Source organism: Bufo bufo, chromosome 11 (genome assembly GCF_905171765.1).
Source record: "Bufo bufo chromosome 11, aBufBuf1.1, whole genome shotgun sequence".
Taxonomy (NCBI): domain Eukaryota; kingdom Metazoa; phylum Chordata; class Amphibia; order Anura; family Bufonidae; genus Bufo; species Bufo bufo.
Genome location: NC_053399.1, coordinates 36,705,151 through 36,732,681, shown reverse-complemented (window position 1 = coordinate 36,732,681; position 27,531 = coordinate 36,705,151). Strand labels below are relative to the sequence as shown.

The 27,531-nt window shown below is 43.6% G+C and overlaps 1 protein-coding gene across 1 annotated transcript in view; it reads left to right on the top strand.

Annotated features, from left to right (window-relative positions):
- Positions 1-27,531, top strand: part of LOC120982536 (cytosolic phospholipase A2 epsilon-like) — a 64,054-nt gene that overhangs the window by 13,265 nt on the left and 23,258 nt on the right. The window contains exons 5-15 of the mRNA XM_040412761.1: positions 893-933; positions 2,663-2,705; positions 9,072-9,132; positions 9,841-10,025; positions 11,833-11,934; positions 13,007-13,044; positions 14,946-15,081; positions 18,805-18,941; positions 21,436-21,658; positions 23,014-23,131; positions 25,216-25,353. Coding sequence (XP_040268695.1) covers positions 893-933; positions 2,663-2,705; positions 9,072-9,132; positions 9,841-10,025; positions 11,833-11,934; positions 13,007-13,044; positions 14,946-15,081; positions 18,805-18,941; positions 21,436-21,658; positions 23,014-23,131; positions 25,216-25,353 — 1,222 coding nt within the window. The remainder of the gene's footprint in view (positions 1-892; positions 934-2,662; positions 2,706-9,071; positions 9,133-9,840; positions 10,026-11,832; positions 11,935-13,006; positions 13,045-14,945; positions 15,082-18,804; positions 18,942-21,435; positions 21,659-23,013; positions 23,132-25,215; positions 25,354-27,531) is intronic.

Genomic DNA, 27,531 nt, shown 5'->3' with positions numbered 1-27,531 from the left:
ATGTATCCATCATGCTTTGTTACCACTGTGCAGGCTGGTGGTGGTGGTGTAATGGTGTGGGGGATGTTTTCTTGGCACACTTTAGGCCCTTTAGTGCCAATTAGGCATCGTTTAAATGCCACAGGCTATCTGAGCATTGTTTCTGACCATGTCCATCCCTTCATGACCACCATGTACCCATCCTCTAATGGCTACTTCCAGCAGGATAATGCACCATGTCACAAAGCTCGAATCATTTTAAATTGGTTTCTTGAACATGACAATGAGTTCACCGTACTAAAATGACCCCCACAGTCACCAGATCTCAACCCAATAGAGCATCTTTGGGATGTGGTGGAACGGGAGCTTCGTGCCCTGGATGTGCATCCCTCAAATCTCCATCAACTACAAGATGCTAGCCTATCAATATGGGCCAACATTTCTAAAGAATGCTATCAGCACCTTGTTGAATCAATGCCACATAGAATTAAGGCAGTTCTGAAGGCAAAAGGGGGTCCAACACTGTATTAGTATGGTGTTCCTAATAATTCTTTAGGTGAGTGTATAATGTCAATTATTTGTGCAACATCCAAAATACTGTATTTTTGGGAACTGTACATTATAATCGAATGTGATACTTTAAGGTTAATGGGGTTCATCAGGACAACCCCTTGTCAAAACAATAAGGGCCTGCTTTGTGTACCGCCTTTATTATCCAGTATGGAGAGTCGTAGCAGAGCAGTGAAGGACTCGACACAGCCACGTGTTACATTGGTGCCCATAAGTTTGTATGGGTGGTGTGCAATACAACATTTGGGGTTGCCTGCAGCTTTCCAGGCAAGCGGTATATCTTAAAGGAGGGTTGTCCTGTGGGGAAGAACCATGTACAAGTTTGTAAATCAATGCTTATTTGTTTCAGGTCGAGCTTCAAGTGGAATTTAATCTCGTTGTAATGTGAGTATGAAAATGAACCTAAAATGATGTTTATATACCATAAATGTAAGTGCGTGAGAATGTTAGAACAGGTTTATTAGATGAGCCTAAGCCGAGGATACAGATAGACACTCTGAGAGACATTTATCAACACTGGCGTACCCACACTCCGGTCTTCATCTCCCTGCCCTGGTGTGAGATGTGCCTAATTTAATAAGAAGCAGATGCCTCTAAATAAATTAGGCTGAGTTTACACGACTGTTTAACTTTCCGTTCTTCTGATCCGTCAGAAGAAGAGAAAAAAACAACTCCAGGATCCTGTAAAAAAAATTGATCCTGTTGCATCAGTTAGGGCTAATGCACACAAACGTATTTTCTTTCTGTGTCTGTTCCGTTTTTTTTTTGCGGACCGTATGGGGAACCATTCATTTCAATGGGTCTGCAAAAAAAAAAAATCAGAAGTTACTCTCTGTGCATTCCGTTTCCGTATGTCTGTATGTCCGTTCCGCAAAAAAATTGAACATGTCCTATTATTGTCCGCATTACGGACAAGGATAGGACTGTTCTGTTAGGGACCAGCTGTTCCACAAAATACGGAATGCACACAGTTGTCATCCATTTAAGCCATTTCCGTCTGAGATCTGTTCTTTTAGATGGGGAAAAAAGTACTGCATGCAGAACTTTTTCCGTAAGAAAAAACGGAACTCAGACGGAAATGGCTCAAACGGATGACAACTGATACAACAGGATCCTGTTTTATTTTTTTTCTCTCTCTCTCTCCTTCTGACGGATCAGAAGAACGGAAAGCTAAAAGGTGATGTGAACTCTCACAGGCTGGCATACACTTCAGCTAAAACTTACGCCACTTTCTGGTGAAAGTTATAGTAAATCCAGCGATAAAGTGCAGAGAAACTTAAAAAGTAAAAGTATGACACCACACCGAGCATAGGAGGGAAGGGGGGAACAGGGAATCAGGTCTGAGAACTAGGGAAGGAAGATGGACACCTCCTAGTGAAAACCCTAACCAAAATTCTGACTGACTACCAGTATGAACAGACCCCAAAGGTAGGTGAGTTCATACGCAGCAATATCTAGAGTCCTATCAAGCCCTATAGGACCCTGGTACTAATGGCAGGGACAAGACTACCTGTTCCTTCAAAATGAAGGACGAACAGGAGTCTCCTTCAGGCCTAATACAAACAATAGGGAAATGCAACACACAGAACCCAAACAAAATACAAAAGGGAAAGGAAAGACATAACTTCAAAGGAGCAAGGCAAGAACCAGGAACTCAGCCGAGATCCAACCACAATCTTTTCAAAGGTCCAAACAGAAGCTATAAACCGCACAGCATTGTAGGAGAATCAGCTATAAATAGAGAAGGTTAATATAACCCTAATGGTCACACCTGGGGAAAGAAGGTGTGGCAAGCACCAGAAACAACACAGATGTCATTTAATCCAAACGGAAAATATGTCAGATCAAACCACGTGTTGCCATTCTCACCGATCTCCTGCCACCTGTCAAGGGAACGTCCGTGACAGGTAGGCCATCTATTATTTACAGTAATATGTTAAGAAGACAAGAGGAGGAGGGGTGTATGAGATGGCATGCAGTGAGGAGTCCAGTTCTTTAGTGCCTAGCGAATACATTCAGCATCTGGATAATGTCCTATTTTATTAGCTAATATGTTGGTTAAGCTTTGAGGAACAGTTTAAGAAGATGGCTAATATATATTTTGATTTTACAGCCCAGAATCACATAAAAAGGTCACCACTAATGGAGTCCTGGTGGTAAGTAGTAAAAATGTCAAGATAATGTGTGCAAGCACACATACAGCTAGTGCAGAGTGATTGATGTCATGTTATTTTGCAAAGTTAAATGTTGTGATTTGCTATGTTGGTGTACCTAATAGCATTGTATGGACGATTAAGGGTTAACATCTTCGCTCATTGTAACGTAACATGAATTCAAAGGATTTGAGAATGAATAAGCTTACGCTGGCTAAATGAATAAATATATTTAATATGTTTGATTAAATATAAGATATAAAAGAGAATGTATGTATGTCACAGAGTTTAAACCTGTTAGCCCCTCCGGCAGTGTGCAGCATGCATGTCTCTGAGATCATTCAGGAATGTGGTCTTATCAGTACAATGGGGGATGGGTACTACATTACAAGGCATATCATTATACATAATGGTAATAATAAAAAGGAACCAAATTAAAGGGACAGAACCAATCAGTACTTAAAAAAATACCCTTACAATAAACTCATCATCTTAGATTGCCAGTAGATGGACCTGAGTCCACCCCATGGTTAGTCAGTGGAGTTGAGTCTTTGCTGTGCTACATGTGCAAGCTCCTTGGAAATAGGAGCTCAGAGAACCTTCATCACTGAGACTTCTACAGCCAAGGAGAAGGCAATCAGAAGGTTTAGAACAGGGATGGCCAACCTGCGGCTCTCCAGCTGTTGCAAAACTACAACTCCCAGCATGCCCAGACAGCCTACAGCTATCAGCCTACAGCAGGGCATGGTGGGAATTGTAGTTTTACAACAGCTGGAGGGCCGCAGGTTGGCCAGCCCTGGTCTAGAATCTACAAGGCAGGCATTGGAGTCAGTCAATGTGCCTACTGCCACCACCCTCAGGGTCAAAACTACCACTCTCATCCTCTGTTCCAGTCTCCTGGGTCTCTGCACCAACCTCTATATTTTCTGGCTCTCTGTCTGACCCCAGTTTTGGTATTCAGAACGGTTGCTACTGTTGCAAGCAGAAATTTTATAAACTGATGTAAAATACACAATTAAAGTGCATGCAACCACCTTACAGCTGTTGGACTGTGTATATACTTTGCTTTTTTATGCCAAAATGGTAAAATGATAAATGGAAGAATTAAGTGTGAACACAAACTACAAAAAATGGCGTGGTGTTAAAAGGCAGAAAGTTCTCAATCCCATATGCAGTTGTGCATCTATACCCAGGGGAGCAGATCCTGCACTTGTGGCCCGTTGCTAATGGCGATCCCCAGCAAAAATGCATACAGTGGAGAATGCCCGCAGCAGACCACAAGTACCACAAAAATACATTCTACACAAGATAGAAAAATGTGTGGATGTAAATAGCTATATGAAATAAGCATCAATAAGGAAGGTGCACTACTGTGGATGCAAACAAACAAGCCTGACTAAACCCTCAAACTGGTGTTAAAATTGAGAATTTAGCCAATATATCCTTATATGAAGGAGATGTCTGAGCCCGAGCACTGCGCCAAGGTAATTCAAGTAGCTGCACCTAAATGTTGCCTGTGGGTGAGAATCAGGCACATTTAAATTTGGAGTTTATACACCTCCAAACATATCTATATACAAACTACAAAAAATGGCGTGGTGTTAAAAGGCTGGAAGTGCTCAACCCCATATGCAGTTTGTAGCGGAGGGGTAGCACGATCCACAAGGTCTCCGCTGGTAGACAGGAAAAGCAGGCAATGATCCAAATAGGCCGGTACAGCATACAATCCTTCCCTCCCAAGAACTGTAACGGAACGCCTAGCACCCCGACCGGGTACCTCCGTCGATAGTTGCTCCAAGTGCTTCCAGAGGACTCCAAGCACTCCACTTGACCCCGTCAGCACTGCAGACCCCACGAACCGCCGAAGCTTGGTGGAGGTCTCGCCGTCTCCTACCCACCCTGGACCTATGACAAGGCTCCAGTGGGTGAACCTCTCCCAAATCCAGAGACAGGAACCAGGAACAGCTCTTACAAGAGCTAGGAGTTATAGCCAGGGGAGTATACAGCGTATAGCAATCCCCCACACATGAGACGAGGCTCTATGTTGAATGTAAAACAGGAACTCTCTTTATTTTAACACACAAGCATTTTATACACATCTTCCAACAAAGTTACCGCCCCAGGGTTTTGTAAAAACAGCCAATAACCACATACAATACACTCAGACACTCCCACACAAAATCCTCCCCTCTGTCCGTGATAGAATTACCTCACACTGGGTTGATGACTCAAACATACAATGCCCCACCCTTTACAATACACATAGACATTTAACACATTCCCAGACAGCTCAAGTCTGAGTGCATATCATTAGGTGGATGCCGCTCAGAATACACAAATACAATACAATTAGCTATCTGGGTCCCCTCACATAACATACAATACAATTGCATGAATGCTGGCGGTTTTCATGCAGCCAGTATAGGAACGTTACAGCCCACCTGAACCATATTACACAAAACATATATACGCTTGGTTCTTTAAAGTGGCATACACATATGCAATAACATTGTACATACAGGAATGACAATATACAGTGGCTGGGTTTGCCACAATGCTCCCCCAGAACCAAGCCGGCATACCCAGTTTGATCCTAACGGATCGGCTTGGGGATGTCCGGAGGAGTACTCAGAGTGGTTAGGTGGTGCTGTGGTGCGAGCCTGTTGCCGTGTCTCAACCGGATAAGCTTCATGGCTGATGGACTGGGGAACAAAAGCTGAAGTCAGCTCCCCCAGGTCGTTGCCCAAAATAACGTCTGCGGGTAAGTCCTGCATCAGGCCCACCTCCACATTCCCATTCCCCGCTCCCCAATTCAGGTGGACTTTGGCCGTGGGGATCTTGTAGATCGCTCCCCCTGCTACACGCACTGCCACGCCCTCCCCCGTGAGGTTGCCTTTGGGTACTAGGTGGTTGCGGACCAGCGTTATAGTAGCCCCAGAGTCTCGTAACCCCTGTACCTTTCTCCCCTCCACCTGTACCTCTTGTCGGTGCCCTTGGCGGTTGTCAGAGGCGGCTTGGATAGGGTTCACCTCATGTAGTGTGCCCAGGGGTTCCTCGGTGGAAGCTAGGACCTCGGGTACTCTGTAGGGTTCCGCTTGGGCACAATGAACCGCTGCCCGGTTGTTGGGTACCGGGGGGTTCCAGCTGGGCCGTGGTCGGTTGCGGGGACAGTCCCGCTGCATATGTCCCTGTTGGTTACAGGTGTGGCATCGTATCGGGGGGCGAGCTTGATACCTGGGGGTGTAGGTGTTATTGCTTACCCCCGGGCGTGCTGGAACGGCTGTGTTTACGGTTGGTACTGGTGTGGTAGATCCATAGATTGGTTTCGATTGAGTGCGCTGTTCCCTCCTGGTATCCTGGAACTCATCTGCTAGCTTGGCTGCGTCTTGTAGGGTGCGTGGCTTCCGATCCCGCACCCAATTCTGCAGGTGCGCGGGTATCCCGTCAAAGAACTGCTCCATTACCATGAGTTGGAACAGGTCTTCCAGGGTGTTAACTTGGGTGGCCTCCAACCACCCCTTTGCCGCTCGTTGTAGGCGGTGTGCCCATTCTGTGTGAGTGTCTCTGGTGAGCTTTTTAATGTCTCTGAACTTTAGTCGGTAGGCCTCGGAGGTAATCGCATACCTAGCTAAAATGGCCTGTTTTACTTTGGCATAGTTTGTACTGTCCTCGTCAGGTACGGCACGATATGCCTCTGCGGCGCGACCAGATAGTCTCCCTGCCAGTAGGGGTACCCGATCCTCCGCACTTATATTGTGCAACTGGCATAACCGTTCAAAATCCTGCAGGTAGTCATCTACCTCACCTTCCGCTTCCGAATAGCTCTTAAAAGCTTGGTAGGGAATTTTAGCTTTCCCTGGCAGGATGTTAACAGGCGTCGTGGCTCTTTCTCCAGTCTGCTGGTTCATCTGCGACCTCCGAAGCATGATGTATTCCTGCACATCTCCAAAAACTCGGTCAGCCATCTGGTCATATAGCGCTGGTGGAAGTAGAGCCATCCTGCTCCTGTATTCCTTCTCAAATTCTGTTGGCTCCTCCTCCCTTGGAGGTGCTGCAGCAGCCGCGGCTCTGTCTCCTTCCATTAGCTCTGTGATTAATATAACCTTTGTCTTGTTGCTGGCTACTGTTCCCCTTGCCTCCAGTAACTCTTTCAAAGTACTTCGTTTCAAAAGTGCATAATTCGTGCCCATTCACCGGCCGTTCGTGAGTTTCCACGTGTTCCCGGGTTCCGTTTTCAACCGAATGAGTAAACTCACGAATTGCTGCTTCCTTTCTTCTATTCGCTAGAATTCTGCCGAAAGTTGCTTTGCTGGGTAGTCGAAATCCCGTTGCTTGCCACCAATTGTAGCGGAGGGGTAGCACGATCCACAAGGTCTCCGCTGGTAGACAGGAAAAGCAGGCAATGATCCAAATAGGCCGGTACAGCATACAATCCTTCCCTCCCAAGAACTGTAACGGAACGCCTAGCACCCCGACCGGGTACCTCCGTCGATAGTTGCTCCAAGTGCTTCCAGAGGACTCCAAGCACTCCACTTGACCCCGTCAGCACTGCAGACCCCACGAACCGCCGAAGCTTGGTGGAGGTCTCGCCGTCTCCTACCCACCCTGGACCTATGACAAGGCTCCAGTGGGTGAACCTCTCCCAAATCCAGAGACAGGAACCAGGAACAGCTCTTACAAGAGCTAGGAGTTATAGCCAGGGGAGTATACAGCGTATAGCAATCCCCCACACATGAGACGAGGCTCTATGTTGAATGTAAAACAGGAACTCTCTTTATTTTAACACACAAGCATTTTATACACATCTTCCAACAAAGTTACCGCCCCAGGGTTTTGTAAAAACAGCCAATAACCACATACAATACACTCAGACACTCCCACACAAAATCCTCCCCTCTGTCCGTGATAGAATTACCTCACACTGGGTTGATGACTCAAACATACAATGCCCCACCCTTTACAATACACATAGACATTTAACACATTCCCAGACAGCTCAAGTCTGAGTGCATATCATTAGGTGGATGCCGCTCAGAATACACAAATACAATACAATTAGCTATCTGGGTCCCCTCACATAACATACAATACAATTGCATGAATGCTGTGTGGCGAAACCGACCTCGCCACTGGGTTTTGGAGAGGACTGGCTGCTGGCCTCTTGCCCCAGGATTATGGGCCATATACTAACTTTTAAACCCCTGAACCGATTCAAGTGAATTTTGGATAGGTTTGTCCCCACGTTATACTGTTTGAATTAATGTAAGTTATATGTATGGCCAATGTAAACTCACAAAGTTGTAACAATCTATAATAATTGTAACTTGTCAGCTTGGGAGGAAAATGCTGGGTGTGTTTCTATTGTGCCATTGTCCCATTGTGTGTTTAAATGGTGATGTCTGTCCTGTTGTATCTACATGTGTATTGGCGATCTCCCTTTGTTCTGAGAGATAATTGGATTGCTCCTCAGGTTGTCTCCAGACAGAGGGGAGGAGACCATGATGCATTGTGGGGATATGTTGTCCTATGTCCCAGTCTTCATTCTGGTCCTCTGGGGGCGTGAACGATTGGTTGCTGTAGTTGCATTGTATGTGTTGTTAATTACTGATTGGTTGTATTTCAAACCCCTGTGGGCAGTACTATGTTTTTGGTTTGTGAATAAAAGAGGCTGTACGTGAAGTACAGTCAGTTCCTGTTTCACCTTCAACATAGAGCCTCGTCTCATGTGTGTGGGGATTGCTATACGTGTATACTCCCCTGGCTATAACTACTAGCTCTTTTAAGGGCTGTTCCTGATCTCTGGTTTTAGGAGAGGTCCACCCACTGGAGCCTGGAGCCTTGTCGTAGGTCCAGGGTGGGTAGGAGACGGTGAGACCTCAACCAAGCTTCGGCGGTTCGTGGGGTCTGCAGTGCGTACGGCGTCAAGTGGAGTGCTTGGAGTCCTCGGAAAGCACTAGGAGCATTCATTCAACGGAGGTACCCGGTCGGTGTACCAGGTGATCCGTTACACAGTTGTGCATCTATACCCGGGGGGAGCAGATCCTGCACTTGTGGTCCGCTGCGGGCATCCTCCACTATATGCATTTAGTGGAAAATGGAAATATGCAGTCTCATCGGCTAAATTCTCAATTTTAACACGAGTTTGAGGGTTTAGTCAGACTTGTTTGTGGGCATCCACAGTAGTGCACCTTCCTTATTAATGTTTATTTCCTAAGTGCGAACACTGCCTTAGGGACAATAGAAGGACAGTGTATGGTTTTTATAATGATGTAATATAACAATCTATGATACAAAATGGAGCAGACAGCATCTCTTGTTTCTCTTGAAATTCATAAAATGAATGATCATGATGGTGCACGTTTCTTTCAGTGTCCTGAGATGGTGGCTCTGGAAGTAGAAGTGCACAAACAAAGGAGAGAACCCTTTAAAAGTAAGTAGGTGTTGCAGGACTTTTTTTTCAGAATAATGTCATGTTTTAGAAATGTCAATTATGAAGAATCTATGGCACTCCAATTGACTTAAATATACGTAGGTGAATATATATTCTTTTGGACTTTTTTAAATATTTGAAATAAAAGATTCATGGTTTTATTCAAGACCCAAGTGCTGGACCCACTACTTTGTGTCCATAAAGGAACAAGTAATGGTCCTATCGGTCAATCGCACCATATATATTTTCAGCCAACAATCTGCCGAAAGAAATCAAGTAAAATTTTCGAACAAATATTACCCAAAATCTACCATTTCCAACAACTATCATCTATCACAGTTGGCCATACTACTAAAATTGGCCAACTTATGTTGTTAGGATCTGCCAGCATGCATCTCACATCAGTGGTCAGCTCTGAAAACAGTTTACTTTTGATAAGGTTGCCTTCACGTTCACATTTGCGTTGGAGGCTCTGTTGCAAATTCTGTCAGTAAAACCCTTGCCCAAAATACCTTCGAGGCCAATATGCTGCTGATGAAGTCTAAATGGGTAACAAGACAAAGGCGTAGTCATTTCACAGAGTCAGCCAGTAGCCAAAAAAGTGCACTGGAGGAGACGGACAGGCGGTTAGATTTTACAATACAGTGTCATGCTATAAATTCCCTGATACAGTGACTTATATTTTATGCTTATACTGTACGTCCACAGAGAAAACGGAGCTTGCTCTCTCTGTACAAGGCTCCTTCGAAGATTCACACAGGATATTACTGAAGTCAAACTCCGGTCATGAGCTCAATTCATGTGAGACTGCATATTTCCATTTTCCACGAGACCTGGGAACAGAAATGACAGCCAACCTGAGCAGAGTTTACTCCTCTTTCGACGTAACCTTTGTAAGTTTCCCTGCAAATTTCCAATAGGGCACTATTATATACCAGGCCAGGAAATAGTGTGGTTTATATGATTTATGGTTTGTCTTAATCACTTTTTTTTATTTAAAGTAGGTTCACCTTTTAAAACGCAGGTGCAGGGCAGTGGGCTAGTACCTACCTGTCACCAGGTCTAGTACTGAACTGTTTCCCCTACTTAGTATGATAGTATTTCAATTCTAGCTGTATGAAGCCATATAGAGATAGCTCCCCCTAGTGGTTGCATAATACAGCCAAAATCAATCACAGCACAATCAATTTATGTAGTCAGAGAAATGGAGCCCCCCCCCCATTGAGACATATTAAAGGGTTGTCTCATCCTAAAACAGCCAAGTGCCCCACTCGGGTATTTTCCGAATTCCCATAGCAGTGAATGGACAGCACCTGCGCCATAGCAGAATTCTCATAGCAGTGAATAGACAGCGCCTGCGCCATGTCAGAATTCCCATAGCAGTTAACGGAGAGCACCCCCTTTTACTTTGTGGGGCCCATTCTGAAGATAGGTGCGGGTCCCAGAGGTGGAACCGCATCTATTTGACTTAGATGCCATATCCTAGCACATCCCTTAAGTATCAAAATAGGTTGTTTCTTAATTGGTTTGAGGCCTGATGCATATGGTGGAGATTCTCACGGAGGAGTGGTGCTGGAGTTTTTTGGGGGCCCTATGATGTGTACAACCCAGTCAGAAATATCACTTTCCTTATGTTCATCAGCTAATCTGTCAACTTTGACAGGATGTCATAGACAATAAGTTTAGGTGACTGATGCATGTGCATTATGGGATGTCTCTTTTGGAGTTTGACAATAATCAATTCGCAGTCAAATCGGTCAGAGTACATGTCTGACATAGAAATTGGATATTATCCAGCTCACCCGTGTCGATCCTGTGGATAGGTGCACGGAACAGACCCAAGCAAGTCCAGAAATCACGTGTATGTAGAGAAAAAAGGCTCCAGCACTCGTAGTAAAAGTTTTCTGGTCCCGGTCTTTATTCCACCAAAAATATAATGTACAAACACAGTGGCACCTTCTCCCGCTCTCCCCCGATTTTCGAACACTTCTGTTCTTACTCATTATGAGTAAGAACAGAAGTGTTCGAAACGCGTAAATCGGGGGAGAGCGGGAGAAGGTGGCACTGTGTTTGTACATGATATTTTTGGTGGAATAAAGACCGGGACCGGAAAACTTTTGCTACGAGTGCTGGAGCCTTTTTTCTCTACATACATGTCTGACAGCTCAGCCTTCAGCCTTCTCCGGAACAATCATCTAAACTCAGTCATGATCAAATCAAAGAAGACGTCCTGGCGAGGGTGACAGATTTGCAGATGAGCAGTGTAGAATGTGATGGATTTGACTGTGAACAGCATTCTGCAGCTTGCTATGTACTGTGATATATAGAAGCTGCAGAAGCCAATGGATGAAAATGTTTAACAATCACTTTTTAAGCAAAAACATCCCATCACATATTACCAGTTAAACCAGTAGTGATAGGTTATTTTGGGTAACTGCTGTTTTAAGTATAGACAAGCCTATATCAAAAGGTCAGAACCGAGCCTCAATTATCAAGTCATCTCCACTTTGATTCCTGTAATACCACAACAGGGGTGTAACTATGGGAGGTGGGAAGGTTGGTGTCACACCCATGCCTGGATGGAGCTGGAGGGGGTCCAAAAAAATCTCTGTTTTATATGAGGAGACCAATTGTTTAAAGAAGCAGTTCTAAGAATTGGTCCCAGAACTAACCCTTGTGTGTATTTTACTTTCCCGTCAGACCAATGAAACAGAAAATGATGGTTCAAACCAAACCACCGTACCACTCAGTTTAATATCTCCTATGGAGAATTACATTGATGTCCAAGTACCTGCATTGGAAGTAAGTAACACTGTGGGTGGAAACTGTCGATTTTTATTTTGCATGATAACCAGACTCTCTGGCCAAATAATTAAAGGGCATCTGTCAGCAGTTTTGTCCCTATGACACTGGCTGACCTGTTACATGTGCGCTCGGCAGCTGAAGACATCTGTGCTGGTCCCATGGTCATGTGTGCCCGCACTGCTGAGAAAAATGATGTTTTATTGTATGCAAATGAGGTTCTGGGAGCAACGAGGGCATTGCCATTACTCTAAGGGTCCATTCAGACAGCCATAGTGCTTTGCAATTTGCGGATCGGCAATACACGGATACCGGCCATGTGCGTTCCGCAATTTGCGGACCGCACGTGGCCGCAACCATAATAGAAAATGCCTATTCTTGTCTGCGATTGCGGACAAGAATAGGACATGTTCTATTTTTTCTGCGGAGCCGCGGTACGGAATAACGGATGCAGACAGCACACGGTGTGCTGTCCGCATCTTTTGAGGGCCCATAAAAATGAATGGATCAGCAGACCTTCCGCAAAATTGCAGAACGGGTGCAGATCCGTTCATACGGCCGTGTGTATGAGCCCTCAGAGGCTCTGCTCTCTCTGCAACTGCCGCGTCCTCTCCACTTTGATTGACAGGACCAGGCAGTGCAAGCGTCATCACGCCCGTACTTGTGCAGAGTGGCAGTTGCAGAGAGAGCAGAGCCTATAGATGTAATGGTAATGCCCCCGTTGCTCCTAGAGACTCATTTGTATTTAGTAAAACTTCAATTTTCTCACCCTTTTTTTAAAAATAGGTTTGGCAAGGATTGGGAGGGGGCAGGGCCAGCCGGTCAGTTTTCTGGTGTAAATATAGACAGAAATCTAGATTTCACTCTAGGCCCACAGACTGCTGCTGGATGCGCCTAATATATGATGAAGCCTGTGCCTCGTCATGAATTAGGTGCATTCTCCAGCAGTTCAAGGGAAATCCTAAACTGGGCGTGAAACAATGGTCTGTGATAAATTTCCCCCCTTATTCTTTTATTTGTTTTTAATAATATCAGTGCCCAACTTACCAATGTATCTTTGCTCCTCTTTCAGGGAAAGCCTTTGGACATGCAAATCAGATTAAATGAATGGTAAAGTATTTTCTTTGTAAAAAATTAAATATGCTAAGCTGCAAAACGATAGACCTCCAGCCATGGTCAGATGCCCATAGGTATTCCCCATCCTGTGAATAGGGGATCACTTTTAGGGTTCATGCACACGACCGTTTGCCGATCAGGCCTGTATTGCGGCCCGCAAACAACGGGTCCGCAATATAAGGTCTCCGGCCATTTTTGCACTGCATCACAGATGAAGACCCATTCACTTGAATGGGTCTGCAATCTGGAAGATCCGGTGCGGAACGGTCACACAAACCTCACGGAAGCACTATGGAGTGCTTCCGTGGGGTCTCTCTCCATGCCTCTGCACCGCAAAAAAAATTGAATATAAAAAAATATATATAATATAAAAAAAATAGAACATTTTTTTTACAGTGTGGAAAGGTCACGGACTTATTCAAGTTGAATGGGTCTGTATCCATCTGCAGAATCTGCACGGATGTTGCCCGTGCACTGGGGACCGCAAATTGCGGCCCCCAATGCACGGAGTGGCCTAGTAACGGCCGTGTGAATAAGTCCTTAAACCTGGCACAACCTTAGATTGGTTTTCCGAGATTTTTTTTTAAATGATGACCTATCATCAGTATCTGATCGATGTGGGTCCGATACCTGGGACCCCACCGATCAGCTGTTTGAGAAGGCACTGGCACTCGCAGTAGCGCTGCTGCCTTCTCGCAGCTTTACGCAGGCTGGTATAAAAGTCTCACAAAAACCCTTTAAATACCATGTAAAAATGCTCTAAGTTTGGACACTTGCTGGGCTTGTGTACTTGTTAGAAAGTGTTAGGCCTTTTTCACACATAAGTGAATGACAGACACCACACATATCCATCACACATCAGTAGTGTTCCACAGTGACACCACGGAGGCATGCCCTATTGTTGTCCACGATGACGGATCCCTCACCACGTTATAGTCTGGGGGCGTGAAAACCATGGACACAACACAGATGCCACCAGCGTTTTGTCTGTTCTTTTTGAGGATTGTTACAAGAATACGCTCTGAAATTGAATATTCAGCTGAGCAGTGTTTGTGGAATATGGATGACGCACATGGAGCAAAAAATGCACACACGGACCAAACACGGATCCTTCAGACATCTTCATGGACCATCTCGTCACAGGTGTCATCATGGACACGGATGCGTGAAAGAGGTCTTAGATCTGAACTTCGTGGGATTAGTTTAATTTTTCTAAGTGACTAGTTGCCTGTTTTGGAATCTGTGTTTCGCCATGGGCCCTACTACCTAAGGAATGTTGAATTTTGCAGTTCTAGATAGTATTTTTTCCATGGAGGGCTGATGAGTAATGTTAGGAAAAACAACTATACCAAATCAACATTTTTAGGTTTTATACTTCAGAACAACTTTTTATGTTGTCCAATTTTAGTACGCCTATTAATTATAGCATTTCACCATGGTAAACATAGGTAATCATACCTAGTAGATATTAGAGCACCATCTGCTGGCATCTTTTAAAGACTTTATACAAAATATACACTACACTAGACTACAAAATATAAACCTTACAGGATAGGTCCCTCTTCTAAGATCATTAGGGAAGTGCAAACATATTACGATATACGGTATACGGTATATATATATATATATATATATATATATATATACTAATACGAGGTTAAACTTGTAAATGCTCTTGGGAGGGTGTTCCAGTAATATTGTGCATTGCTGGTTATATGTGGCACCCAAGCAAATCTTATATGACACTCTTACCACATCCCACAGGTCCTCAGTGGAGAGGATCCCAAACAGCATAATGCATAGCTAGGATTATACATTATACTAATTTAAAGACGGTAGACATTTACAGTTCACTTACAGTTGATATTTGCTCACAAAAATGTATGTATTTTCAGCCCAGAAAAGCTTGATATGAGGCTGGGGTTTGATTTATGTGATAAAGAGAAAATATTTCTTGAAAAACGCCAAAGACTGGTAGCGGACACGTTGAAAAAAGTACTGCAGCTGGAAGAGGATTTGGTCGGTGAAGAGGTAAGAAACTTGTAAGACCAAAGCATCCATGCTGAGGATTACTTTTGCCTAGGATATGTCTTGTAGTCTCTGGATAATCCTATTTTTTTTTACATTTGGTGTATTTGTCTGTAAACTATAATTATTTTGCAGTACTAGAGTAGGGTAAGCGAGCACTCACACTATGGCATCAAATATATAACATTTATTGGTATAATTATATGTATATAGATGGATTAAATATTTAAAATGTAGAAAATAGATTAAAATAATAGCAGCATATATATTAGAAGCAGCAGCATAAATTGAAAGCAGCAATGTGATGTCACAGAAGTCTGGATATAGGTCAGTGGCAATAGATATGCAGGTGGTGACAACGATGAAAAATTATAGTGACAGACTGTAGCAGAGAAGTGGTGATGCAAAAATAATCAAAAAATAAATAGTGTGTGAAAGTCAGTTTCGATCTTCATTACTTACTATCAATGGGATCACGCCATGGGCGTAGCTATAGGGGGTGCAGAGGTAGCAGTCGCTACCGGGCCCAGGAGCCTGAGGGGGCCCAAAGACCCTTGTGCCACATAAGAAGACACACAACGCACTGAGGGAAGGGGGGCCCAAGCTGAACTCTTGCACCAGGGCCCCTGAGCCGTTAGCTATGTCCCTGGATCACGCTAACCAAGAGAAAGCGGAGGTCTCACCTGAAACACCGCGACACTTGGATGCGGCCAGTGGAAGACACGAGGAGCCAGACGCGGCGGCATCTCCTGCTCTACTTGCACAGCTCGCCTCCCGGGACATTTTAATAGCAGCCCCCTCTGAAACATATAATAGGAGGTAAGAGTTACCCTATTTTCTGGCTTACTATCCAAGATATATTCAAGTCAACTGGAACACCAGGTCGCAATCGCTGTGTTTATTATACACACTAATACATACAAGTGCATCGCACCTATTACTTATTGGGACAACTTGTAAGCAGCCGAATGTGGTATATACAGAAGGAGGCAAGATTAATCACATATATCGGCTTATGATTCAAAGCTAATAATTAAGAGCCATATAGTGAATTGGAAGGTCAATACGTATTTGCTGTTCTATCTTTGGAGTTTTTTTTCACCAATCACATGTGACCAATTACTTTGGACATTAACTATTGAGAGAAATATACACTGCCTATTGGGATTGTGTTGGAGATTTTTTACACTGGTTTTTGGAATTTTTTTTACATTTTTGAAATTATTGGTGACTTTCACACACTGTTTATTTATTTTTTGATTATTTTTGCATCACCACTTCTCTGCTACAGTTTTTCACTATATTTTTTCATCGTTGTCACCACCTGCATATCTATTGCCACTGACCTATATCCAGACTTCTGTGACATCACATTGCTGCTATCAATTTATGCTGCTGCTTCTAATATATATGCTGCTATTATTTTAATCTATTTTGTACATTTTAAATATTTAATCCATCTATATACATATAATTATACCAATAAATTTTATATATTTGATGCCATAGTGTGAGTGCTCGCTTGCCTTACTCTAGTACTGTATTATTGTTGATTGAGGCAGGGTGTCCTCAATTTTAGCTAGTAGCACCTCACCATTATCAATTGAAAGTGAGACACTCCTTCATTTTTTGTTCATATAATTATTTTGCACCTGGCAGGACTGTATTTTCCACTAGGCGCTGGAGGACTAGTGCCTAGGGCGGCACCTTGCAATCCAGCTGCTAGTAATAAGAATAACACAATTTTTTTCATAATGCAATAACGCTTGTGATTGATACATGTAATAGCAGCTGTCTCCTTCACTGAATGAGCAGCCAACTGTCAGGAAAGAATACTTCCTTCCCGACAATCTATTGCTTCTTGGCTAGTGTAAATGCGCCTTAAGCCACATTCTTATTAGTAAGAAAAGAATTGAGCTGTAATGAGTGTTTATAAGGGCAGACATCAAAGATAAGCAGAGCATGCTACTAGAGAATCTCAAGGCTGTACAGAGAAAGGGGCTCAAAGTTTTTAATAAAGAACTGTAAAAAATATTTTTAGCTCAAAATGAGCACAATGTAATAATACAAAAAAAAATGCCCCCCAAGGTGTCCATAGCCTTTACATTTCCTGCAGCTTAGCAAGCTAGACCAGTGTGTTTCGTATAGAGAAAACTCACTGCAAGCTATGTGTCACTCTTTGAATGACTTTGCAAGAAAAAAGTTGGGACAAGTAGCAATAAGAGGCTGGAAAAAGTAAATTTGAGCATAACGAAGAGCTGGAAGACCAATTAACACTAATTAGGTCAATTGGCAACATGATTGGGTATAAAAAGAGCTTCTCAGAGTGGCAGTATCTCTCAGAAGCCAAGATGGGTAGAGGATCACCAATTCCCACAATGTTGCGCAGAAAGATAGTGGAGCAATATCAGAAAGGTGTTACCCAGCGAAAAAATTGCAAAGACTTTGCATCTATCATCATCAACTGTGCATAACATCATCCGAAGATTCAGAGAATCTGGAACAATCTCTGTGCGTAAGGGTCAAGGCCGTAAAACCATACCGGATGCCCGTGATCTCCGGGCCCTTAAACGACATTGCACCACAAACAGGAATGCTCAGGAATACTTCCAGAAACCATTGTCAGTGAACACAATCCACCGTGCCATCCGCCGTTGCCAGCTGAAACTCTACAGTGCAAAGAAGAAGCCATTTCTAAGCAAGATCCACAAGCTCAGGCGTTTTCACTGGGCCAGGGATCATTTAAAATGGAGTGTGGCAAAATGGAAGACTGTTCTGTGGTCAGACGAGTCACGATTCAAAGTTCTTTTTGGAAATCTGAGACGCCATGTCATCCGGACCAAAGAGGACAAGGACAACCCAAGTTGTTATCAACGCTCAGTTCAGAAGCCTGCATCTCTGATGGTATGGGGTTGCATGAGTGTGTGTGGCATGGGCAGCTTGCATGTCTGGAAAGGCACCATCAATGCAGAAAAATATATTCAGGTTCTAGAACAACATCTGCTCCCATCCAGACGTCATCTCTTTCAGGGAAGACCCTGCATTTTTCAACAAGATAATGCCAGACCACATTCTGCATCAATCACAACATCATGGCTGCGTAGGAGAAGGATCCGGGTACTGAAATGGCCAGTCTGCAGTCCAGATCTTTCACCTATAGAGAACATTTGGCGCATCATAAAGAGGAAGGTGCAACAAAGAAGGCCCAAGACGATTGAACAGTTAGAGGCCTGTATTAGACAAGAATGGGAGAGCATTCCTATTTCTAAACTTGAGAAACTGGTCTCCTCGGTCCCCAGACGTCTGTTGAGTGTTGTAAGAAGAAAGGGAGATGCCACACAGTGCTGAAAATGGCCTTGTCCCAACTTTTTGGGGATTTGTTGACACCATGAAATTCTGATTCAACATATTTTTCCCTTAAAATGGTACATTTTCTCAGTTTAAACTTTTGTTCCATGATTTATGTTCTATTCTGAATAAAATATTAGAAGTTGGCACCTCCACATCATTGCATTCAGTTTTTATTCACGATTTGTATAGTGTTCCAACTTTTTTGGAATCCGGTTTGTAATATACTGTCAGTACAGAAAGTGACTTCCTTGCTTTTTTTAGCCCATGTGAAGATGCACAGTTGGTATGTCTGACGAGGCTAGCAGGTTAAGAAATTGCATTATATACTTTCACTGGCTGGGTAATCTGCTGACTGATGTTGGCTTTGTTTTGCAGATTCCAGTTGTGGCAATCATGGCAACAGGTGGAGGAGCCCGCGCTATGACCTCTTTGTACAGTCATTTGCATGGACTTCAGAAGATGGGTCTGCTGGACTGTGTTACATACATAGCAAGTGCATCTGGTTCCACATGGTAAAATGTTCTTAAATAGATTGTTTTAATGTAAAAGTTGCATGATTTGGACAGTTTTCATTTGTATATGTTTGCTAGGATTTACAGTCATGGGCCCCAACTTGGTGCATCAGCTGGTATCAGGGGTATATAGGACCTCCAGAACACTGGAAGTAGAGAGCTTGTAAGGTTCTCTTTTTCAACTATCAGAAAAAATTAGAAAAATAAATAAATAGAAATGCTGTACCTTGGACCAAACTTTGAGGGTGTATTTAAAAAAATGCCAAATTAAAGAAAAAAGATATGGAGTAATGAGGATACACAGGATGGTCAGCAGCACACAACATAAACCTATGTGCAATTACAGAGGTTTTTTAGGCTGCTGCGATAGTAAGCAATGGGTAGCGCTGTGCTTGGTAAGCTGTGAGGAGGCCACTGTGCTCCAGTGAGATGATTGGTGGGGTGCCAGGAGTCGGACCCCTGCAAATCTCATATTGATGACCTATCCTGAGGACAGGCCATCAATATGAAAATTCTGGGAAAACCCCATCAACTCATGGATTTAGGGATCCATGGTGCTGTAAGTTTGGGTCAGTTAAACCCCGAGTCAGGCCATGACACATGTGAGTGATACAGATGTATAGTATGTCAGGACCACAAATCTGTGGATCCAGTCTTGGGGCGCCTGCACCTGGCAGAGTTATGGGCACCAAGCCTATATAACAGTGCATGGAGTACACACAGCTGGGTTTTCGGCTATGGTTGCCTTATCAGGACTATTTTTATTTATTGGAACAAATCTGGTACATTTTATTAAGGAGCATTTTGGCTCAAATTAGATGTACAGTGAAGAAACACATTGGGGAAGCTTTACTAATATAAATGTGCCAGAATTCTGTTTCATATTGAGCCAAAATGCTGGGGCACATGCGGTGACCTGCCAACGACAAAACAGCTTAGATTTGTGAGAAAGACGTATGGTCTCGTTGGAAAGGAAGTGTTGACTAAAATGCAGAGCCACACGATTTTGCCAAAGAGTCAGCAAGTTTCTGGTGTAAGGATAGATAAATCGGGTGCATGTTTACACTGTCTAGTCTCAGTTTACTCGGTCTAGTATTGGACTCTTTTAGTAAACCTGCCCTTTTATTCTTAAATGGCTGGTTTAGTAAAAAAAAAAAAACGATTTTGGACCATTATCTTCAGTAATACACGAGTAGTACTGCAGATAAGGAGTCCATTATTTTCCTACTGTTCCCCCGCTGTCAGCCCTCAAAGCTGTGTTGAAATACAGGGTGGGCCATTTATATGGATACGCCTTAATAAAATGGGAATGGTTGGTAATATTAACTTCCTGTTTGTGGCAGGCACATTAGTATATGTGAGGGGGGAAACTTTTCAAGGTGGGTGGTGACCATGGCGGCCATTTTGAAGTCGGCCATTTTGAATCCAACTTTTGTTTTTTCAATAGGAAGAGGGTCATTTGACACATCAAACTTATTGGGAATTTCACAAGAAAAACAATGGTGTGCTTGGTTTTAACGTAACTTTATTATTTCATGAGTTATTTACAAGTTTCTGACCACTTATAAAATGTGTTCAATGTGCAGCCCGTTGTGTTGGATTGTCAATGCAACCCTCTTCTCACACTCTTCACACACTGATAGCAACACCGCAGGAGAAATGCTAGCACAGGCTTCCAGTATCCGTAGTTTCAGGTGCTGCACATCTCGTATCTTCACAGCATAGACGATTGCCTTCAGATGATACAAGATGTGCAGCACCTGAAACTACGGATACTGGAAGTCTGTGCTAGCATTTCTCCTGCCGTGTTGCTATCAGTGTGTGAAGAGTGGGAGAAGAGGGTTGCATTGACAATCCAACACAATGGGCAGCACATTGAACACATTTTGTAAGTGGTCAGAAACTTGTAAATAACTCTTGAAAGAATAAAGTTACGTTAAAACCAAGCACAACATTGTTTTTCGTGTGAAATTCCCAATAGGTTTGATGTGTCACATGACCCTCTTCCTATTGAAAAAACTAAAGTTGGATTCAAAATGGCCGACTTCAAAATGGCCGCCATGGTCTCCACCCATCTTGAAAAGTTTCCCCCCTCACATATACTAATGTGCCACAAACAGGAAGTTAATATCACCAACTATTCCCATTTTATTAAGGTGTATCCATATAAATGTCCCACCCTGTACATTGTCAGGACTTCTGTGCCTGCAAACAAGTCCTCTCCATTATGTTAGAACAGCACAGCAGTCCTGACAATGTATTTCAGTGCAGCTCTGAGCACTGACAGCGGGGGAACAGGGGCAGTAGGAAAATAAATAATAGTGATCTGGACTTATACTGTATGTGCAGTACTACACATCGGGGTGACAGATTCTCTTTAATGTATGTTATTGAACATTCCCATATATACTTTCCCTTCAATTTTATCGCCAACTAACTGCTACTAATTTTGCTACGTGGCCAATTTATTAACATTGATTTATTCTTCAATTAGGACCACAAGCAAACTGTATGAGGATCCTAACTGGTCGCAAAAGGATCTGTCGGAGGCCATAAAAAATGTAAAGAAGCACGTGACCAAAAATAAGATGAACACCTTCTCACTGAGCCGTCTTAAATACTATCGCAATGAGCTCCAGCAGGCGAGCAAAGATGGCCTGAAACCCTCATTCACTGACCTTTGGGGACTAATGATTGAATCAATGTTCAACAATGGGGTAAGAAATAGGAATTTTATGAACCAGATGGACTTTTCTTGGATTATTTATTCTATACAAAATAAAGAAAATATGATCTGACATAACTTTTCATCCCTGGTGATTAAAAGTATACACTTGCCCTATTCACTTGATTGACAGGCATCAGTAGAGAAATGGAACGGTCGCAAATGAATATTCAGCTTTTTTATGCCATAAAAGTGGCATAAAATCTATGATAAATCTACTCCTTAAAGAGGACCTGTCACCAGTCCTGACATGTCTGTTTTAGTAGCTTCATGCATGCCCCATGTAATAACAATTCTGTAGCATCTATTCTTATGTCTCTATGTTGTGCTGTTCCTTTATTATTTCTACTAGAAGTTATGAATGAATTGCTAGCAGTCTGCAGTAAGGGTACAGAGGGGAGGTAACCAGTTGGGGGGGTGTACCTGCACAGTCTGACAATGGCTGCCCTGATTGGACAGAGTGAGTCTGTGCAGGGACACACCCCCAACTGGTTACCTCCCCTCTGTACCTTTACTGCAGACTTCCAGTAATTAATTCATAACTTCTAATAGAAATAGTAAACAAATGACACAGCATGGCGTCATAAGAATAGATGATCCAGAACTGTTATTACATGGGGAATGTATGAAGTTATTAAAATAGGCAAGTCAGGAGCGGTGACAAACTCCCTTTAAAGGGGTTGACTTACTACAGCAAATGGCATTTATCATTCGGAGAAAGTTACTATAAGGCACTTACTAATGTATTGTGATTGTCCATATTGCCTTCTTTGCTGTCTTGATTTATTTATCCATCACATTATATATATATGGCTTCTATCCAGGAATTACGACCACCCTGTAATCCATCAGTGGTTGTGCTTACACACTATAGGAAAAGCACCAGCCTCTCTAGTGGCCGGGACCATTGGAGCAGGCATAGGCGCACATATGCTATCTCGTATATCGGGGCTGCTGGGGGGTGCCTGTAACCTCTGGAAACAGGCAGTGTAAATGTGATACCATTTGCTGAAGTGTGACAACCCCTTTAAAAACTTTGTTAAGGGCAATATCCACATGTTGCTGAAATGTGTGACTGCAAATCTGTTCCATTCCTCTGAAAGGGTTTGTTTCTGCAGCATGTGCATGGATTTCTGCAAGCCCCATTCAGATAAATAGGGAATTTGCAAAAATGTCTGCAATGCATCTGCCTTGTGGAAACATAAGCTAACTCAGAGCGGGTGATGCATGGGGGTTAGATGTATGGGGGGGACAGAAAAACAATAACGTTAACCTATTGTGCAATAAGTGTATTTTTGTAATTATTTCTCAACTCCATTTTCCCGTTTCCTTATTTTGTCCCTACAGAGAAATGAGACCAAGCTTTCCGAACAACAACCAGCCTTGGACAATGGTCAAAACCCATTACCCATTTACCTTGCTATGAATGTAAAACAAAACACCATCAGCACAGTGGATTTTAAAGGTATCTACAATGTACCACATCTGTCATACGTGAAATATTTCGAACTACAATGTATTTCACTTGAAAGTAGTGGCAAGATATGGCTCAGCTATTTCCGTCTGCCCCATAAAAATGAATGGGAGCCAGGGCCGCGCGTGCGCAGTGCGCTCCCATTTCTTGTATGGGAGCAGTGGGGACCAGCGCTTGGTGGTGGCCGGACCTCGGGAAACCCGGCGTCCTCCAGCCAAAGCTCTCCCTGCTCCGTTCTCCTTGTAGGTGCGGGTCCCAGAGATGGGACCCGCACCAACAGACAATGGGGGCATATCCTAACGATATTCCACCCTTGTATGTGATGGCAAAACCCCTTTAAAGAGACCAGTCCTGTGTGGAAACTTACTGGAAGTACTCCTTGGTATGAAGACATATTGGCAATGCTCCATGGGAAAACAATATGCAAAGAGGTATCTCCCAAGGAAAGAAAAAACATCTCATTAGCGCCACCTTGTGGAAGTGTCTCCATTCCATTATAGATGGAAGCCATGCTGCTGAGACAAGATATTGGTACAGGACCCATGGCAATCGGCTGGTGTCTGCAATCTGTACTCCTTTGTACACAGCAACCAGAAGAAATATGGTCTACCACCTATGCTAATACCGTAAAGAATTCCGGGGGCACATTCAAAAATCTACAAGAAATCAAGTCTTTTTTATATATTTGTCTTCTTATAAACGAAAAATGATTTTGTCTCCTGTATAAATATTCCAGCTATTTTTACATAAATGTGTCACTCTGACTGAAACGTCGTCACTTACCAAATCTGGACTCATGTATGTAAAAATAACTGCAATATTTATACAGGAGACAAATAAATTTTTGGTTTATAAGAAGACAAATATATGACAAAGACTTGATTTGATGTACTTTTTTGAGTGTGCCCTGAACTCTTTACATTATCGGATGTGGTTGAAGAGCTCCTCTTCCAGTGGCACCTCACCACTGCATGTATTAGGAGTGCTCTTCCAATTTCTACACCTCTACTATACCACGCCTCATTTTTACAATCTTTTAATGTTTTTTAATAATGGTCATTAAAGTGGTTACTGTTGATCAATGTGAGTCTTCGTTAAAATTCTGCACCATTTTTTATATTTCATAAGGTATTCTCCCTCGTTTACAAAGTTATTTGTGCTGTCCATACAGAGTTCATATCCACAAGATGGCTGCTGATGGAGGGTCATGTGACCAGGCAAATCACCTCCATGTGATGTCTCCTCCATTCAAATATACTGCCCCTGCCATCTCTACCTGTTCTGTTGGAGGTTTAGTGCAGGCGCAGTGCGTTTGAATGGAGGAGACATCACATGGAGGTGATTTGCCTGGTCACATGACCCTCCATCAGCAGCCATCTTGTGGACATGACCTCTGTGTGGACAGCAAGAAGATTTTGTAAACAAGAGAGAACACCTTATGAAATATAGAAAATGGTGCAGAATTTCAATAAAAACTATATTAGTAATTGCCATATAAGCATCTCACAAACACATTGGTCAACAGTAACCAGAAAGTGGCCGACCCCTTTAAAATGTATGCTTTAGTGGCACTTTAATATGTTTTGTCAGTGACAGTAATTTATTTTGGTGCTACAAATACCATTAGTAAACGTTCTCCACCCTCTAATAATGTGATATGTATGACCGCAATCTAAGAGGTAGAAATTCTGAAGTGTGTCCTGGATTTTAGTGGCTCCACAGTGTAACGAGTGACAACACAGTGCCATAAAGCACCAGTCAGAAAAGTCCCATATCGCAACCAGCAACAGTTCTAGCAGTGCCAGCTATAGTGCTCCTATAACTTGTCACAGGACCCCACAATGGGGCCATCCAGTCACAATGCTAACCACAATGTCCCCTTCAAAGAGCCAGCCAGCTGTGTGCATCCCCGGCCATTCAGTCCTCGTGCCCATACAACAGTACCCTCCATTCAACATCTCCTCGCAGTGCCAACCATCTGCACCGCACTGAAGCACAGAAGGTTTTGTTACTCTGATGACATTAATATGAATTCACTCATAGATCCGTTTATTAAATATTGTGTGTCATTTCAGAGTTTTGTGAATTTACCCCTTATGAAGTAGGACTCCTCAAATATGGCGCCTTTATCCGAACAGAGGATTTTGGTAGTGAATTCTACATGGGGCACTTGATGAAGAAACACCCAGAACAACGTATTTGCTTTCTACAAGGTAAGGTCTCATGCATGTGACCGTATTATGGCTCTGTACAACCTTTGACTTTTTATGATACTTTAAAGGGGTTATCCCATGATTAATGTAAAAATTGCAAATCAGACATCATACAATACATGACAATCTCTTTATAACAAAGCTAGAACCAGCCCTGTACCTCACATGGATCCAGAGATCTCCCCATTCATTGCTCTGCTAGATTTATATCAAGCTGACAGCTCAAGGGGAGTGTCACGGATGGTGTACAGGAAACAAGACAATACCATATAAACAATGTCTCTCTGGATCCACAACTAAGGAACAAAGGGAGACCCCTGCAATAGACCTGCCGCTCTCCCTCACTGCTCAGCCTGTGCGAACACCCCAAAGGTGGATGGCCGCATATCCACGTTCCTCGGCTATCTATTACCTGAAGACCCTACAATAGTGAAGGGACACGACCACCGGCTCCCTACACTGACACGGAGGGAGTCAGGGTCACCTGGATCCAGAAAAGACAAAATCATAAATACATAAACAGCACTTATCTTGCAGACGAATGACGACTGACGACTGGGAACAGGGAACTGGGAACTGGGAACAGCATGCACACACACTCCAGGAAGTTGTATCAGCCGCACACTACTGCATTATGGGGAGGAACTTAAAGGGTAGCGATCAGTCCAACTGCATGACAGCTGAGATAGACTAACGAGATGAGAAACTAAACCAAAACAAAGAAATTCAAGGAGGAGGATCTGAGAAGCTCCTGTGAGCGCTTCTCAGCTGTCTGGCTGTGACAGTACCCCTCCCTCTAGGAGTGGACTCCGGACACTCAGGGCCCACCTTCTCAGGATGGGACCTATGGAAAGCCCTGATGAGACGAGAGGCCTTAATGTCCGTCACTGGGACCCACATCCTCTCCTCAGGACCATAACCCTCCCAATGAACGAGGTACTGGAGGGAACCGCGGACAAGACGAGAATCCACAATCCTAGAGACCTGAAATTCAAGATTTCCATCAACCATAATCGGAGGAGGAGGCAAAGGCGAGGGTACAATAGGTTGAACATAAGGTTTCAATAAGGACTTATGAAAAACATTATGGATCTTCCAAGTCTGAGGAAGATCAAGACGGTAGGCAACAGGATTGATGACAGACAGGATCTTGTAAGGCCCAATAAACCTAGGACCCAACTTCCAGGAGGGAACCTTCAATTTGATATTCTTGGTAGACAACCACACCAGATCACCAACATTCAGGTCCGGACCAGGCACACGTCTCTTATCCGCCACACGCTTATATCTCTCACTCATGCTCTTTAGATTATCCTGAATCTTTTGCCAAATAGATGACAAAGACGAGGAGAATCTGTCCTCATCAGGCAAACCAGAAGAGCCCTCTCCCGAGAAAGTCCCAAACTGCGGATGGAACCCATATGCACCAAAAAATGGTGACTTATCAGAGGACTCCTGACGACGGTTATTTAAAGCAAACTCAGCAAGGGACTAAAAAGAACACCAATCCTCCTGATTCTCCGCCACAAAACAGCGCAGATATGTCTCCAGATTCTGATTGACGCGCTCTGTCTGGCCATTCGACTGCGGATGGAAAGCAGAAGAGAATGACAACCGAACCCCCAAGCGAGAACAGAAAGCCTTCCAGAATCTGGAAACAAACTGCGTGCCCCTATCAGAGACTATGTCTGAAGGAATCCCATGCAATTTGACAATGTGGTCAATAAATGCCTGCGCCAGCGTCTTAGCATTGGGCAAACCAGGAAAAGGGATAAAATGCACCATTTTGCTAAAACGGTCCACCACCACCACCAGAATCACAGACTTCCCCGAGGAACGAGGCAAGTCCGTTATGAAGTCCATGGACAGATGTGTCCAAGGACGGGAAGGAATGGGCAAAGGAAGGAGAGGACCTGATGGCCGTGAATGAGGGACCTTGGCACGAGCGCAAGTCTCGCAAGCTGCCACAAAACCCTCAACCGACTTACGAAGCGCAGGCCACCAGAATCTCCGAGCGATGAGATCCAGTGTGGCTCTTGCCCCCGGGTGCCCAGCAAGGACCGTGTCGTGGTGTTCTTTAAAAATCTTGTGTCTCAAAGCGAGAGGCACAAACAACCTCCCAGGAGGACAAAGATCAGGAGCTTCTGACTGGGCTGCCTGCACCTCTGCCTCCAATTC